At 45.9% G+C, this 14,684-nt stretch overlaps 1 protein-coding gene across 4 annotated transcripts in view; it reads right to left on the bottom strand.

The window, feature by feature from the left end:
* pps (protein partner of snf) overlaps window positions 1-14,684 on the bottom strand; it is a 283,892-nt gene that overhangs the window by 165,436 nt on the left and 103,772 nt on the right. For all 4 annotated transcript variants that reach the window (XR_006773414.2, XM_069302993.1, XM_069302994.1 and 1 more), the window contains exon 8: window positions 14,490-14,643. Coding sequence is in view for 3 of the 4 variants with exons in the window: in XM_069302993.1 (XP_069159094.1) it covers window positions 14,490-14,643 (154 nt within the window). In the remaining variant the exon portion in view is untranslated. The remainder of the gene's footprint in view (window positions 1-14,489; window positions 14,644-14,684) is intronic.

Raw genomic sequence — 14,684 nt, 5'->3', positions numbered from 1 at the left:
AAAACAGAACCAGGTCTATTCTATAAATTCATAAACAACAAATTGCAGGTAAAGGATAATATTCAGAGGTTGAAAATGGGAAATAGATTCACGGAAGATGAAAAGGAAATGTGTGAAACACTAAACGAAAAGTTCCAAAGTGTGTTTGTACAAAATGAAATCTTTAGGGAACCAGATACAATAAGAATTCCAGAGAACAACATAGAACACGATAGAGGTGTCTAGAGACGAAGTGGAAAAATATGCTCAAGGAGCTCGGTAAGAACAAAGCAGCTGGCCCAGATGGCGTTTCACCATGGGTTCTGAGAGAATGTGCATCTGAGCTCAGCATTCCACTTCACCTGATCTTTCAGGCATCCCTGTGTACAGGAATCGTAGCAGACGGGTGGAAACAGGCTAACATAGTTCCAATCTACAAAAGTGGCAGCAGGGAAGACCCCCTCAATTATAGACCTGTATCATTGACAAGTGTAATAGTGAAAGTATTGGAAAAACTAATCAAAACTAAATGGGTAGAACACCTAGAGAGAAATGATATAATATCAGACAGACAGTATGGTTTTCGATCTGGAAGATCCTGTGTATCGAATTTACTCAGTTTCTATGATCGAGCCACAGAGATATTACAGGAAAGAGATGGTTGGGTTGACTGCATCTATCTGGACCTAAAAAAGGCTTTCGACAGAGTTCCACATAAGAGGTTGTTCTGGAAACTGGAAAATATTGGAGGGGTGACAGGTAAGCTTCTATCATGGATGAAAAATTTTCTGACTGATAGAAAAATGAGGGCAGTAATCAGAGGCAATGTATCAGAATGGAGAAATGTCACAAGTGGAGTACCACAGGGTTCAGTTCTTGCACCAGTGATGTTTATTGTGTACATAAATGATCTACCAGTTGGTATACAGAATTATATGAACATGTTTGCTGATGATGCTAAGATAATAGGAAGGATAAGAAATTTAGATGACTGTCATGCCCTTCAAGAAGACCTGGACAAAATAAGTATATGGAGCACCACTTGGCAAATGGAATTTAATGTTAATAAATGTCATGTTATGGAATGTGGAATAGGAGAACATAGACCCCACACAACCTATATATTATGTGAGAAATCTTTAAAGAATTCTGATAAAGAAAGAGATCTAGGAGTGGTTCTAGATAGAAAACTATCACCTGAGGACCACATAAAGAATATTGTGCAAGGAGCCTATGCTATGCTTTCTAACTTCAGAATTGCATTTAAATACATGGATGGCGATATACTAAAGAAATTGTTCATGACTTTTGTTAGGCCAAAGCTAGAATATGCAGCTGTTGTGTGGTGCCCATATCTTAAGAAGCACATCAACAAACTGGAAAAGGTGCAAAGACATGCTACTAAGTGGCTCCCAGAACTGAAGGGCAAGAGCTACGAGGAGAGGTTAGAAGCATTAAATATGCCAAAACTAGAAGACAGAAGAAAAAGAGGTGATATGATCACTACATACAAAATAGTAACAGGAATTGACAAAATCGACAGGGAAGACTTCCTGAGACCTGGAACTTCAAGAACAAGAGGTCATAGATTTAAACTAGCTAAACACAGATGCCGAAGAAATATAAGAAAATTCACCTTCGCAAATAGAGTGGTAGACGGTTGGAACAAGTTAAGTGAGAAGGTGGTGGAGGCCAAGACCGTCAGTAGTTTCAAAGCGTTATATGACAAAGAGTGCTGGGAAGACGGGACACCACGAGCGTAGCTCTCATCCTGTAACTACACTTAGGTAATTACACTTAGGTAATTACACACACACACACACACACACACACAGTATTGTAAAGGAATAATGTGCATCATAAACGATAAAAAAATAACAGCATTGAATGTAATGAAACGCCATTTTCTGAGTGAGCCCCGGAAGTTCCCTGGAACTATTGGGCCAATGAGTGATATATTAGAACGGGGCATTAGTCTATGGAGTTCAGCCTACCAGGGAACCACGAGCCAGAACCTGGTACCCCTCAGAGAGGTTTTAGGGAGCAATGGTCCTGGAAAAACCACCCTGAGGTTGGAGGTTTTACTTATCTACCATCGACCAGGATGGCAAAACAAAAGAAAAACCCCAGGTGGTAAGAAAAGTGCACCGAAAAACCGAAGAGAGGCAGAACTCGCTTCAATCCCAAGGAAACAAGCAAACATCACACTCCACTGCCATGCCGCTCCTTCATGCAGCCCTCCCCATGCCAGCTACCCAGCACTCCAGTTCGGAAGCAAAGCATCAAACAATGTGAAAAATCGCCGACCGGAAAAAGAGAGGGTTGCCAGGGAGCCTCCAGGGCTCACCCAGAAAATGGTGTTTCATTACATTGCATTACACTGTAACCCGGACACAACACATGATGCACCCCCGGCCTGACCAACCAAACATCAATAACCCAAGGACTCCTCCGGAAAACAGCCGTCTCGTTCTTCGCCAGAAAAGAAGAAGGCTGTAACCGAACCGACCACCAGGACCAAAAGAGCAGAAACCCCTGCACCAGAGGAGAGCATGTAGCTCACAGACCCAAACCCCCAGAGGCCAATGATAACAGAAACAGAGCCTTGGAAAACAATTTCGAACCGAAGGGGCCACCACAAACCAAGGACAGGAAAGATATGAGAGCACCCTGTTCAAGGACCAAGATGGCTCAGGCGGCACATAAGCAGGCCAGAGGTGAAACAAAGCATGAGAAAGCTTACGGAATGGGGCATACCTCAAGTATACCTTGAGTTGATTTCGGGGCATAGCATCCCCTACAGCTCAGTCCCCGATCAAGCCTCCTGGTTGCTGGACTGGTCAACCAGGCTGTTGGACGAGGCTGCTCTCAGCCTGACGTATGAGTCAGCCTGGTTGATCAGGTATCCTTTGGAGGTGTTTATCAAATTCTCTCCTGAACACTGTAAGGGGTCTGCTAGTTTTGCCCCTTATGTGTAGTGGAAGCGTGATGAACAGTCTCGGGCCTCTGATGTTGATAGTTCTCTCTCTCAGAATACCTATTGCATCTCTGCTTTTCAATTTTCTCTGCACATCCTGCCATGCCTTCTGGTCTCGTGTGGTGTTATTACTGTGTGCAGGTTAGGGACCAGCCCTTCTAATATTTTACACTTGTAAATTATTATGTCTCTCCTGCCTGCGCTCAGGAGAATACAGAGTTAAGCATTTTAGTCGTTCCCAATAGTTTAGATATTTTACCGAGTGGATTCTAGCAGTAAAGGTCCTCTGCATGCTCTCCAGGTCAGCAATTTCTCCAGCTTTGAAAGGGGCTATCATTGTGCAACAATATTCCATTCTAGAGAACACTAGCATCTTGAAGAGTATCATCAATAGCATCATTGAATTGCACCTCTAGTTTGAAAAGTTCCAGTTATCCAACCTGTCATTTTTCTTGCAGTTGTGACGGCTACTTTATTGATATCTTTAAAGGTAAGGTCTTCCGACATGAGTACACCCAAATCCTTTGCATTGGGCAGAAGTGACATCCGCCCCGAACACAAGCTGGAGCGGCTCCGCCAGTGCTGCATGATACAAGGCAACAGTATTAAGCATCAAATGACGGTCATGAAAAAGTCAAGACAGAAAGGACAAGATAACCCGATCACAAATAGAAAACAACCTACAAAGAGAGAGAAAAGGGCGGAAAGAACCCCAAGAAACTTCATAGTGTCACCGAGACGAAGCTCTCAGGTGAGACACCATCAATGAAGCAACTTGATCACCATACAAATGGTGATAAACCAGCATCAAAAAGACCAGATGCGAAGAGTGGAGAAGACCGAACCAGCCATGTACCAGACTGACCCAACCTACTGGAAGAGTCCAGTCCTAAGGTTTCAGCTTCGATTCCCAGCAGAGGTGGAAACAAATGTGCAGAGTTTCTTTCACCCTGATACACCTGTTTGCCTAGCAGGAAACCAGTACCTGGTAATTAGACAGCTGCTACGGGCTGCTTCCTGGGGATGTGTAACAAAAAGGAGGCCAGGTCGAGGAACAGGCTGCGAGGACGCTAAGCCCTGAATTCATCTCAAGATAACGTCCCGGGTTCGAACACTGAGTAAGCAGCACCTGGAACTAAGGCTGGGCCGGCCACTAAGGGGCCACGAGGACTACTCTTCCTTGGTAGGACTCCAACCGAGCCAGAACCCAAAGCAACAACTGGACTGGAGGAAGAGGTACAGGTAACCACACCCCGACTAGTCCTGCCAAAAGGCGTCCACAGCGACAACCTCGCAGGTGAGGAAGAGCGCCACTCAGGGGACTGGTAGCTGAGCGGACCGTGCTCTAGGCACTTGAACCTAGGGGCTGGGGATCGATCCTCAGCACCGGCTAAAAACCAAATCAGCCGAGTTTCCTGCTACCTAGCAGTAAATCGGTACAGTACCTGAGATAGCTGCTATGGGATGCTTCCTGGTGGGAAGGGGATGGGGGGGGGGGTTGTTTGGTACTCACCTAATTGTGCTTGCGAGGGTTAAGCTCTGGCTCTTTGGTCCCGCCTCTCAACCGTCAATCAACAGGTGAACAGGTTCCTGAGCCTATCTGGCTCTATCATATCTACACTTGAAACTGTATATGGAGTCAGCCTCCACTGCATCACTTCCTAATGCATTCCATTTGTCAACCACTCATGACACTAAAAAAGTTCTTTTTAATATCTCTGTGGCTCATTTGGGCACTCAGTTTCCACCTGTGTCCCCTAGTGTGTGTGCCCCTTGTGTTAAATAACCTGTCTTTATCTACCCTGTCGATTCCCTTGAGAACCTTGAATGTGGTGATCATGTCCCCCCTAACTCTTCTGTCTTCCAACGAAGTGAGGTTTAATTCCCGTAGTCTCTCCTCGTAGCTCATCCCTCTCAGCTCGGGTGCTAGTCTGGTGGCAAACCTTTGAACCTTTTCCAGTTTAGTCTTATGCTTGACTAGATATGGACTCCATGCTGGAGCCGCATACTCCAGAATTAGGTCTGACATATGTGGTATATAATGTTCTGAAAGATTCCTTACACAAGTTTCTAAAGGCCGTTCTTATGTTAGCCAACCTGGCATATGCCGCTGATGTTATCCTCTTGATATGAGCTTCAGAGGACAGGTCTGGCGTGATATCAACCCCCAGGTCTCTCTCTCTCTCTCTGACTCTTGAAGTATTTCATCTCCCAAATGATACCCTGTATCTGGTCTCCTGCTTCCTACCCCTATCTTCATTTCATTACATTTGCTTGGGTTAAACTAACAACCATTTGTTCGACCATTCCTGCAGCTTGTCCAGGTCTTCTTGAAGCCTCAAGCTGTCCTCCTCTGTCTTAATCCTTCTCATAATTTTGGCATCATCAGCAAACATTGAGAGGAATGAGTCTATACCCTCTGAGAGATCAATTACGTATCTCAGAAACAGGATAGGTCCGAGTACAGAGCCCTGTAGGACTTCACTGGAGACTTCACGCCAATCTGAGGTCTCACCCCTCACTGTAACTCTCTGCTTCCTATTGCTTAGGTACTCCCTTATCCACTGGAGCGCCCTACCAGTTACTCCTGCCTGTTTCTCCAGCTTATGCATCAGCCATTTATGGGGTACTGTGTTAAAGGCTTTCTGACAGTCCAAAAAAATGCAGTCCGCCCATCCTTCTCTTTCTTGCTTAATCTTTGTCACCTGATAGTAGAATTCTATTAAGACTGTAAGGCAAGATTTACCCTCCCTGAACCCATGTTGATGGGTTGTCATGAAGTCTCGTCTCTCCAGATGTGTTACTAGGTTTTTTCTCACAATCTTCTCCATCACCTTGCATGGTATACAAGTCAAGGACACTGGACCTGTAGTTCAGTGCCTCTTGCCTGTCACCCTTTTTGTATATTGGGACTACATTAGCAGTCTTCCATATTTCTGGTAGGTCTCCCGTTTCCAGTTACCTACTATACACTACGGAGAGTGGCAAACAAAGTGCTCCTGCACACTCTTTCAATACCCATGGTGAGATTCCGTCTGGCCCAACAGCTTCTCTCACGTCCAGCTCCAATAGGTGCTTCTTGACCTCATCTCTTGTAATTTCGAACCTTTCCAAGGTCGCCTGGTTTGCTGCCACCTCTCCTAGCGCCGTGACTTCTCCTAGTTCTATTGTAAAGACCGCCTGGAACCTTTTGTCGAGTTCCTCACACACCTCTGTCATTCTTTGTGTACCTGTCCTCACCCATCCTAAGTTTCATCCCTGTTCCTTCACTGTTGTGTTCCTCCTGATGTGACTGTGTAATAGTTTTGGTTAGGTCTTGGCTTTGTTAGCTATATCATTTTCATACCTTTTCTCAGCTGCTTTTCTCACACTAACATACTCGTTCCTGGTTCTCTGGTAACTCTCTCTACTTTCAGGTGTTCTGCTATTACGGAAGTTCCTCCATGATTTTTTGTGTGTATGTGTGTATGAGTGTGTGTAATTACCTAAGTGGAATTACCCAAGTGAAGTTACAGGATGAGAGCTATGCTCGTGGTGTCCTGTCTACCAAGCACTCTGATATAATGCTTTGAAACTACTGACGGTTTTGGCCTCCATCATCACTCTCACCGAACTTGTTCCAACCGTCTACCACTCTGTGAAAGTGAATTTTCTTATATTTCTTCAGCATCTTTGTTTAGTTAGTTTAAATCTATGACCTCTTGTTCTTGAAGTTCCAGGTCTCAGGAAACCTTCCCTATCAATTTTATCAATTCCTGATAAAATTGATACAATTCCTATTTTGTGCATAATGATCATAACACCTCTATTTCTTCTATCTTCTAGTTTCGGCATATTCAATGCCTCTAACCTCTCGTCGTAGCTCTTGCCCTTCAGCTCTAGGAGACACTTATTAGCATGTCTTAGCACCTTTTCCAGTTTGTTGATGTGCTTCTTAAGATATGGCACCATACAACCACTGCATATTCTAGCTTTGGCATAACAAAAGTCATGAACAGTCTCCGTGGTGTAGTGGTAAGACACTCGCCTGGCGTTCCGCAAGCGCTATGTCATGGGTTCGTATCCTGGCCGGGGAGGATTTACTGGGCGCAATTCCTTAACTGTAGCCTCTGTTTAACGCAACAGTAAAATGTGTACTTGGATGAAAAAACGATTCTTCGCGGCAGGGGATCGTATTCCAGGGACCATAGGATTAAGGACTTGCCCGAAACGCTACGCGTACTAGTGGCTGTACAAGAATGTAACAACTCTTGTATATATCTCAAAAAAAAAAAAAAAAAAAAAAAAAAAAAAAAAAAAAAAAAAAAATGAACAATTTCTTTAGTATTTCGCCATCCATGTATTTAAAAGCAATTCTGAAGTTCGAAATTGTAGCATAAGCTCCTCGCATAACGTTTTTTTATGTGGTCCTCAAGTGATAGTTTTCTATCTAGAACCACCCCTAGAACTCCTTCTTTATCAGAATTCTTTAAAGATTTCTCACATAATTTATAGGCTGTGTGGGGTCTATGTTCTCCTATTCCACAGTCCGTAACATGGCATTTATTCACAATAAATTCCATTTGCCAAGTGTTGCTCCATATACTTATTTTGTCCAGGTCTTTTTGAAGGGCATGACAATCATTTAGGTTTCTTATCTTCCCTATTATCTTAGCATCATCAGCAAACATGTTCATATAATTCTGTATTCCATCTGGCAGATCATTTATGTAGACAATGAACATCACCGGTGCAAGAACTGAACCCTGTGGTACTCCACTTGTGACATTTCTCCAGTCCGATACATTGCTTCTGACTACTGTCCTCATTTTTCAATCAGTTAGAAAATTTTTCATCCGTGTTAAAAGCTTATCTTTCACCCCTCCAATATGTTCCAGTTTCCAGAACAACCTCTTATGTGGAATGCTGTCCAAAACCTTTTTTAGGTCCAGATAGATGCAGTCAACCCTACCATATCTTTCCTGTAAAATCTGTGGCTCGATCATAGAAACTGAGTAAATTCGATACACAGGATCTTCCAGACCGAAAACCATACTGTCTCTCTGATATTAAATCATTTCTCTCCAGGTGTTCTATCCATTTAGTTTTAATTATTTTTCCAATATTTTGACTATTACACTAGTCAATGATACAGATTTATAATTGAGGGGGACTTCCCTGCTGCCACTTTTGTAGATTGGAACGATGTTAGCCTTTTTCCACACATCAGCTACAACTCCTTTACACAGGGATGCCTGAAAAATAAGGTGAAGTGGAATGCTGAGCTCAGGTGCACATTCTCTCAGAACCCATGGTGAAACTATTTGGATGAACTGCTTTGTTCTTACTTAGCTACACGAGCATTTGTTTCACTTCGTCTCTAGAAATCTCTGTGCGCTCTATGTTGTTCTTTGGAATTTTGATTGTGTCTGGTTCCCTGAAGATCTCACTTTGTACAAACACACTTTGGAACTTTTCGTTTAATGTTTCACACATTTCATTTTCATTTTCCATGTATCTGTCCCCCATTTTCAACCTCTAAATATTATCCTATATATGCAGCTTGCTTTTAATTAATTTATAGAAAAGGCCTGGATCTGATTTACATTTGTCTGCTATACCATTCTCAAAGTTCCTCTCTGCCTCTCTCCTTACTGGTGTGTTGTTGTTTCTCGCATCTTTGTATCGCTGGTATGTTTGAGGGGAGCCAGTGGCTGAGCGGACAGAACACTGGACGCAAGATCCTGTGGTCCCGGGTTCGATCCAGGGCGCCGGCGAGAAACGATGGGCAGTTTCTTTCACCCTGATGCCCCTGTTACCTAGCAGTAAATATGTACCTGAGAGTTAGTCAGCTGTCACGGGCTGCTTCCTGGGGGTGGAGGCCTGGTCGAGGACCGAGCCACGGGGACACTAAAGCCCCGAAATCATCTCAAGATAACCAAGATGTAACTAGGGTTTGGCTTCTTCCTATAATGATTCCATGCTTGTGTCTTTTGATCTCTGGCCCTCTCGCAATTTCTGTTGAATCAACCCTGTGTCCTAGGTCTACATCTCTGTTTTGGTATGTATGTTTGTGTGCCTTCATCGTAAATTTCGCAAAATTTGACATACATCTCATTTACTTCCTTACCTAGCAACAAGTCCGTCCAATTATACCCTATGAAATCAATTTCTAAGTTCCCCCCATAGCGTCCTCTCTTGAAATTGAGTTTAACAATCGTTTTAATGTCCCCATTCTCTACTAGATTATATCACAAAATGTATTTAATGTCCAATAGGACATCATCACACTTTCCCATGGGAGGAAGATACTGAATGTCAAATACCACTTCTTCTTTCCTGGGGAATATTAGATCCAGTACTGTCGGAACATCCCCCTTCCCTCATTCTTGTGGCCTGCTTGACGTGTTGATACGTGAATGTCTCCAAATTGAGGTTTACAAATCAGCCTGTCCATAAGTCCTCCGTAACACACACAAGACACACACCTCCGTGTGTGCGTGCGTGAAAAAAAATTAGTTAATAGTTAGTAAAAGTTGATTGATTGACAGTTGAGAGGTGGGCCGAAAAAGCGGACCTCAACCCCCCCGCAAGCACAACTAGGTGAATACATTGATCGGGAGACGGACTCCCGATCTATGTACTCTTCGACCATGCCGGTGCAAAGAGGTCCATGTCCGAGAGTCCGTACGGTCAGCAGAGCCAACGTTAGGAGTTAGCATTGACCGTCCATTCCTTGGACAGGGGAATGAACCGAGACAGGCCATCCGCCGGGACATTGGAATCTTCCCGGATATGAACCACACAGAGAGCCAAACCACAAGAAGCCAGCAAACAAGCCACTCAAAGCGACCTGTCCCAAAGAGGCAAAGAACCACTGGAGGACAGTCTGGAGCCAGATAATTGAACCCCGAGCGACCTGAACCCTCCGAAGCAACAGCCAAACCACCACGAACTCCCGCGCTGTGCTGCGAGACCGACTAAAGGACGGAGCCCCAACCCATCCTCGACTCTAGTCCATTACATGCAGCGGTCGACCCCACAGAGGCATTTGTAAATTTTTACATGGTGTTTATTTAAAACAGGAATTTTCTCAAATATAAATTAATATTGTAATATACAGTATTAGCATATTGTGCATATTTAGGCATAGGTTAGGTTAGGTGTTAATGTTCTGATGGAGATTATTTGTATTGTAGTGTCATGTGAATCCCCTGCATAGCAGTGGAACTATCTTTTCCCTTCACCTTCAATACCTCTGCACTGGAAGTCTACATATACACCAGCCCAGATGAGTCATCAGTCCTGCCACCTCTCCATTCCCCCCAGGGCCTGGCATGGCCTGGTATGACTCGGAGGCAAGCCGGGCGCCACTGCTAACCGGCAGTTTGCCCCCACAAACAAGCAGTTAGCCGCCTTGAACTGGCAGTGGTGCAGCTCAACACAAAGGCACCGCCAGCCACAACGAGCAGTTTGTTAGTTGACCAGATGTCCACCTTGCGTTGACACTGGATGAGTCATCACCGCCGGACTATAAAAAGGGCGCTGCCTCCCTGGAGAGCCAGTCTCTCCCTTAGTGCTCTAGGATCACCTTTGTGTCTCACCCGTCGTCTGCCTCCAGCCAACGTCATGTGATTGATGCCATGGTGGTATGGTAGCTGTCTTCAGTACACCAGTATATCTTTATGCTTTTATTCATTGCTTATACTGTAGTTTATTTTTTAAATAAAGTCATATTAACTTTTTCACCTTTGCATTACAAGTATTTTCAGGGGCATTTATGTTCATTACTATTTCAGTAAATTGTTTAATTATTTATTTGATGATTTTCATTTGTTTCCACCTGCGACTTACACACTGCAAGGCCAATAGCAGCATTTTTTTTTTTTTATGTGTGAGGGAGAGCCATACCATCTTGGTTCAGTATAGCTGTGATACCACAACCCATCACAGTAGTACGTGGGTGAAGCATTTATAGTGATGTGGCTCGAACAAAATTCGTCAGTGAAGCATTTGTTACGGAAGTGTTCGAATGAAATCAGTTGTGAGTCGTGCATAAACCGTTTTTCATTCATAAATAGGGGGTCTGGCTGGTGCATGGAATTACTTTTGGGTCTTTGTTTGGAGGACGGGCTGTGGACCCCATCGCCCCTAGCTGGCCTGGTGAGCACTGGTCACACATGCAGGCGATGAGTCACAATAACGTGGCTAAAGTATGTTGACCAGACCACACACTAGAAGGTGAAGGGACGACAATGTTTCGGTCTGTCCTGGACCATTCTCAAGTCGATTGTGTTACAATCGACTTGAGAATGGTCCAGGACGGACTGAAACGTTGTCGTCCCTTCACCTTCTAGTGTGTGGTCTGGTCAACACTGGTCACAAAGCCCCAGCCGAGAGACAAAGCATCCATGAACACATCGAGCGAGGAATAGGGAATGTGCCAAGGCACTGAACCCCCGAAAACCACAAAGAGGAAGCCGGTGACGCAGCAACCGACACAAGGCCCCTCGGAGGTAGAACCCAGTGGAAGAGGTGTTCGCGAAGGAACCAGAACAGATGCCGAAGCCATACCCGACCCAGCGGGTAGACCAGCACAACAAAGTTCAAAATCCCGCACAGCTGTTCAAGCAACCTCCAAGTGACCTGGACCTTGAGGTCCAGGTACACCATCCAGGCACCCGGGTCCAAAAGCCGAACCTGAGACATTGGTCATCCAAAAGGATGGCAAGGAATCCAGAGGGATCAGACGGAACAAGTCCAGAATAAACCTCTAGAGCTGCACAGTCACATTTTGGCACTGGAAACAGGCAGGAAATCCACCTGAGGGACGGGGTTGTTTCGACCACGCCCAAGAGCACCCATTCTGAGATGACCTGAGAGCCCTGAAGCCCCTGAAGGGGAAGGAGCTGCCCAACATTACCACAAGCCGGATGACACAACCGAAAACTCCCATGAATCGTGGGACCAAGTGTGAGCAAACATAGCGAGCCTCATCCCCATTGCCCCATGAATGGGGCAATGGGAGGGAGGCTCCCCCTTATGCCCCCGTCAACAGGGCGATGGGGGGGGGAGGGAGGCTCCCCCTTACACCCTTTTCGAGAAGCAGACCACCAAACAGCGATCATCACGCCGACCAGACAACACCGGCTTTGAAGGTAACGTCGGGTAAGAAGCTGGCATCAATTGCCCATCACGACCAGCAGAACCCCGAGTCCTGGCACGACCCTTCCGAGAAGACCAAGAACGGCCGCCCCAGAGAGCCAACAAGTCCAACCTAGGACGACAACTGCATGACAGCAGACTATGCAAACAGCAATAGACAAAATGGCAATGAAAACCTAAGAAATCATTGCCTAAGTGGATTCCAAAGAGAGCGAGCACAGCCCGACAACATGCGAGGTGAGAAGCAAAAAATGGAGACACTGCTTCCTTCAGGATCAGCACATTCAGCTTTAACAGTGCAGCCAACGCCTGAGCCACTGAAGACAGCACACCAGACGAAGGTCTGGCACTCAACACCTCCACATCCTTCTCAAGCCAGGCCGAAGACAGCTTGAGAGGGGAAAAAGCACAAGACTGAAGCCAAATGCCCACAAATGCGCAAATCCTCAGCAACCAAGGATGTCGAAAGGGTAGGAACCTGCACATGCAGCTGTACAAGGTCAACATTCTGAGAAAGCACAGGGGCAAACAAGCAAGCATTAAGGCGCTCAACCCCCCCCCCCCTCAGGTAAACCTTCAGAACGGCAGAAGTTTCTCGCCACTCAAGCGTGTGGGTCTGACAGAACCCATGCTACACCCCCAACAAAAACAATGAGCAGTCTGCCAGCCAGGAAGACTCCGGAACCTCCAAATGCACCCAAAACAGGGAAGAAGAACCAAACTCAAATAAGGGCAGATTCCACGGAGGTGGAATCAGGGCCTTGCAGGAGGTACGCAGCAAGAGCCTCCCGAACCTTCCTAGGGGAGATACGAGAGGCAGAAAACCTCCAGATGGACGGGGCCAAGGAGCTCAAGGAAGCCCAGAACCAAACCTGGGGAGGAGCTGACCCCAAATCATACTTATACAGGTAAGGGGGGTTAAGAAAATCCCTTCCCCTACAACAAGCAGCCCTGCAAAGAAGGCACCAACACTCAAGTAGGGTCAAAGGGGACCCAAGGCTCCCAGGTTGACTCCTCCCCAGCCCGGTATCCCCCCCAAGTCGGGACCTGGGGCAGAGCAGTCCTCCATACTCTCTATCCCTGAAGAAAAGGCAGAGTCCAGGCAAAAAGGCTGAAGAGAAGGGGGCCTACTGGTGGGACTCGTTAGGATGAACCAGCTCGAATGCCTCCATGCCCAACCTGAATGGGGCAGCCCCAGAAGCGGTCCAAGTCTCAGTACCAACTAAATCCTGCCCCGACTCCGAAACCCTTAGACGTTTGGGAGCCGAAAACGGGGGGAATGTGAGGGGGGGGGGGGGGGGGGAGCAGTGTGAACAACAGGGGAAGGACCAGGGAGCACGGACTGAACTAAAGTCGAAGCAACTAATGCCTCAGGTCCAGGTCTCTATAACCAAAGCGGGGCAGCCGGGTGGGAAACCAACATAGCATGCTGCAGCAACCTGAACCTAGCATGCAATGCAGATGCTGCCTCTACCTTAACAGTAATGTCAACAGAATAGTATGGAGAACAAGCAGAGAACACGACTCGCAAGACTCTGGGTCAAAGGTGTCTTTGACTCTACAGACAGCATGACAGAGGCAAAAGAGGTGACTGTCAGCCTGAGACAAGGGCACACAGCAACCTTCGAACCCACACGAGGCGGGCTGGAACACGGAAGACGCATCCATAGGTCCACTGAGCCCCAATAGGGTTTACCAGAGCCCATAGGCTGACTGCTACAGGAAGCCCTGTCAAGGTGTTGCTAACTGGTTAAGACCCAAAACTAACAAGGGGAAAATCAAAACACTGAAACCCCTGTGATGTGTACAATCATGGAGGCCTAGCAAAGGTCCACCAAATTTTTAGAAGTGGAACTATATCCACAACAGGCAGACCCCAACCAGGCATGAAAAAGAAAAACAAAAGAAAACCCACGCAAAAGTACAGTGTCTCCAGAGGAAGGAAAAAGTAACCGGCCACTGGGTAGGTAGGCAAGCTGCACAACACCTTGACGCCCCAACCAGCACAATACCACTCCCTACCCAAGGCCAAACAAGGGCCACGAAACCCCAGCTGACCCTGAGGCATTGCTTTTGCTGAAAGCTTTCGCAAAGTCTGTGTATATTATATCTGCATTTGCTTGTCTTCCATGGCACCTAAAGCCATGTCATAGTGATCTAGCAATTTTGAGAGGCAGGAGCAACATGTTCTGAACCCATGTTGCCTGTGGTTCTGAAGATGTTGTACATGGACATGTTGTTCAGCATGTCTCAATATATTCAATTTCAATAAACCCAATACAAACCAGTTGAAAAATGAGCACAATCTCAAGGTAAAGAATTGTCACACTGAAAATAAATCAACAAGAAACATGACAAAACAATAACATACAATGAACACAGTACTAACCTATTGCCTTGGTAACACCAACACAGGACCCATGGAACCAATCCTCACACTTGTCACAGCAAATCATGAAGCGATTGTTGTGAGGCTTCTGGCACACACACCACAGCCGTTCAGGGTCATCGTCTTCACCATAATCCTCCAGCGAGTCTTCATCCTGTGTAATAAAATAGTCTCAGACACAATCATTGGCATGGT

This window comes from Procambarus clarkii, chromosome 49 (assembly GCF_040958095.1).
Source record: "Procambarus clarkii isolate CNS0578487 chromosome 49, FALCON_Pclarkii_2.0, whole genome shotgun sequence".
NCBI lineage: Eukaryota > Metazoa > Arthropoda > Malacostraca > Decapoda > Cambaridae > Procambarus > Procambarus clarkii.
Note: the sequence above shows the minus strand (reverse complement) of the source record. Positions and strands in the feature narration are given on the sequence as shown.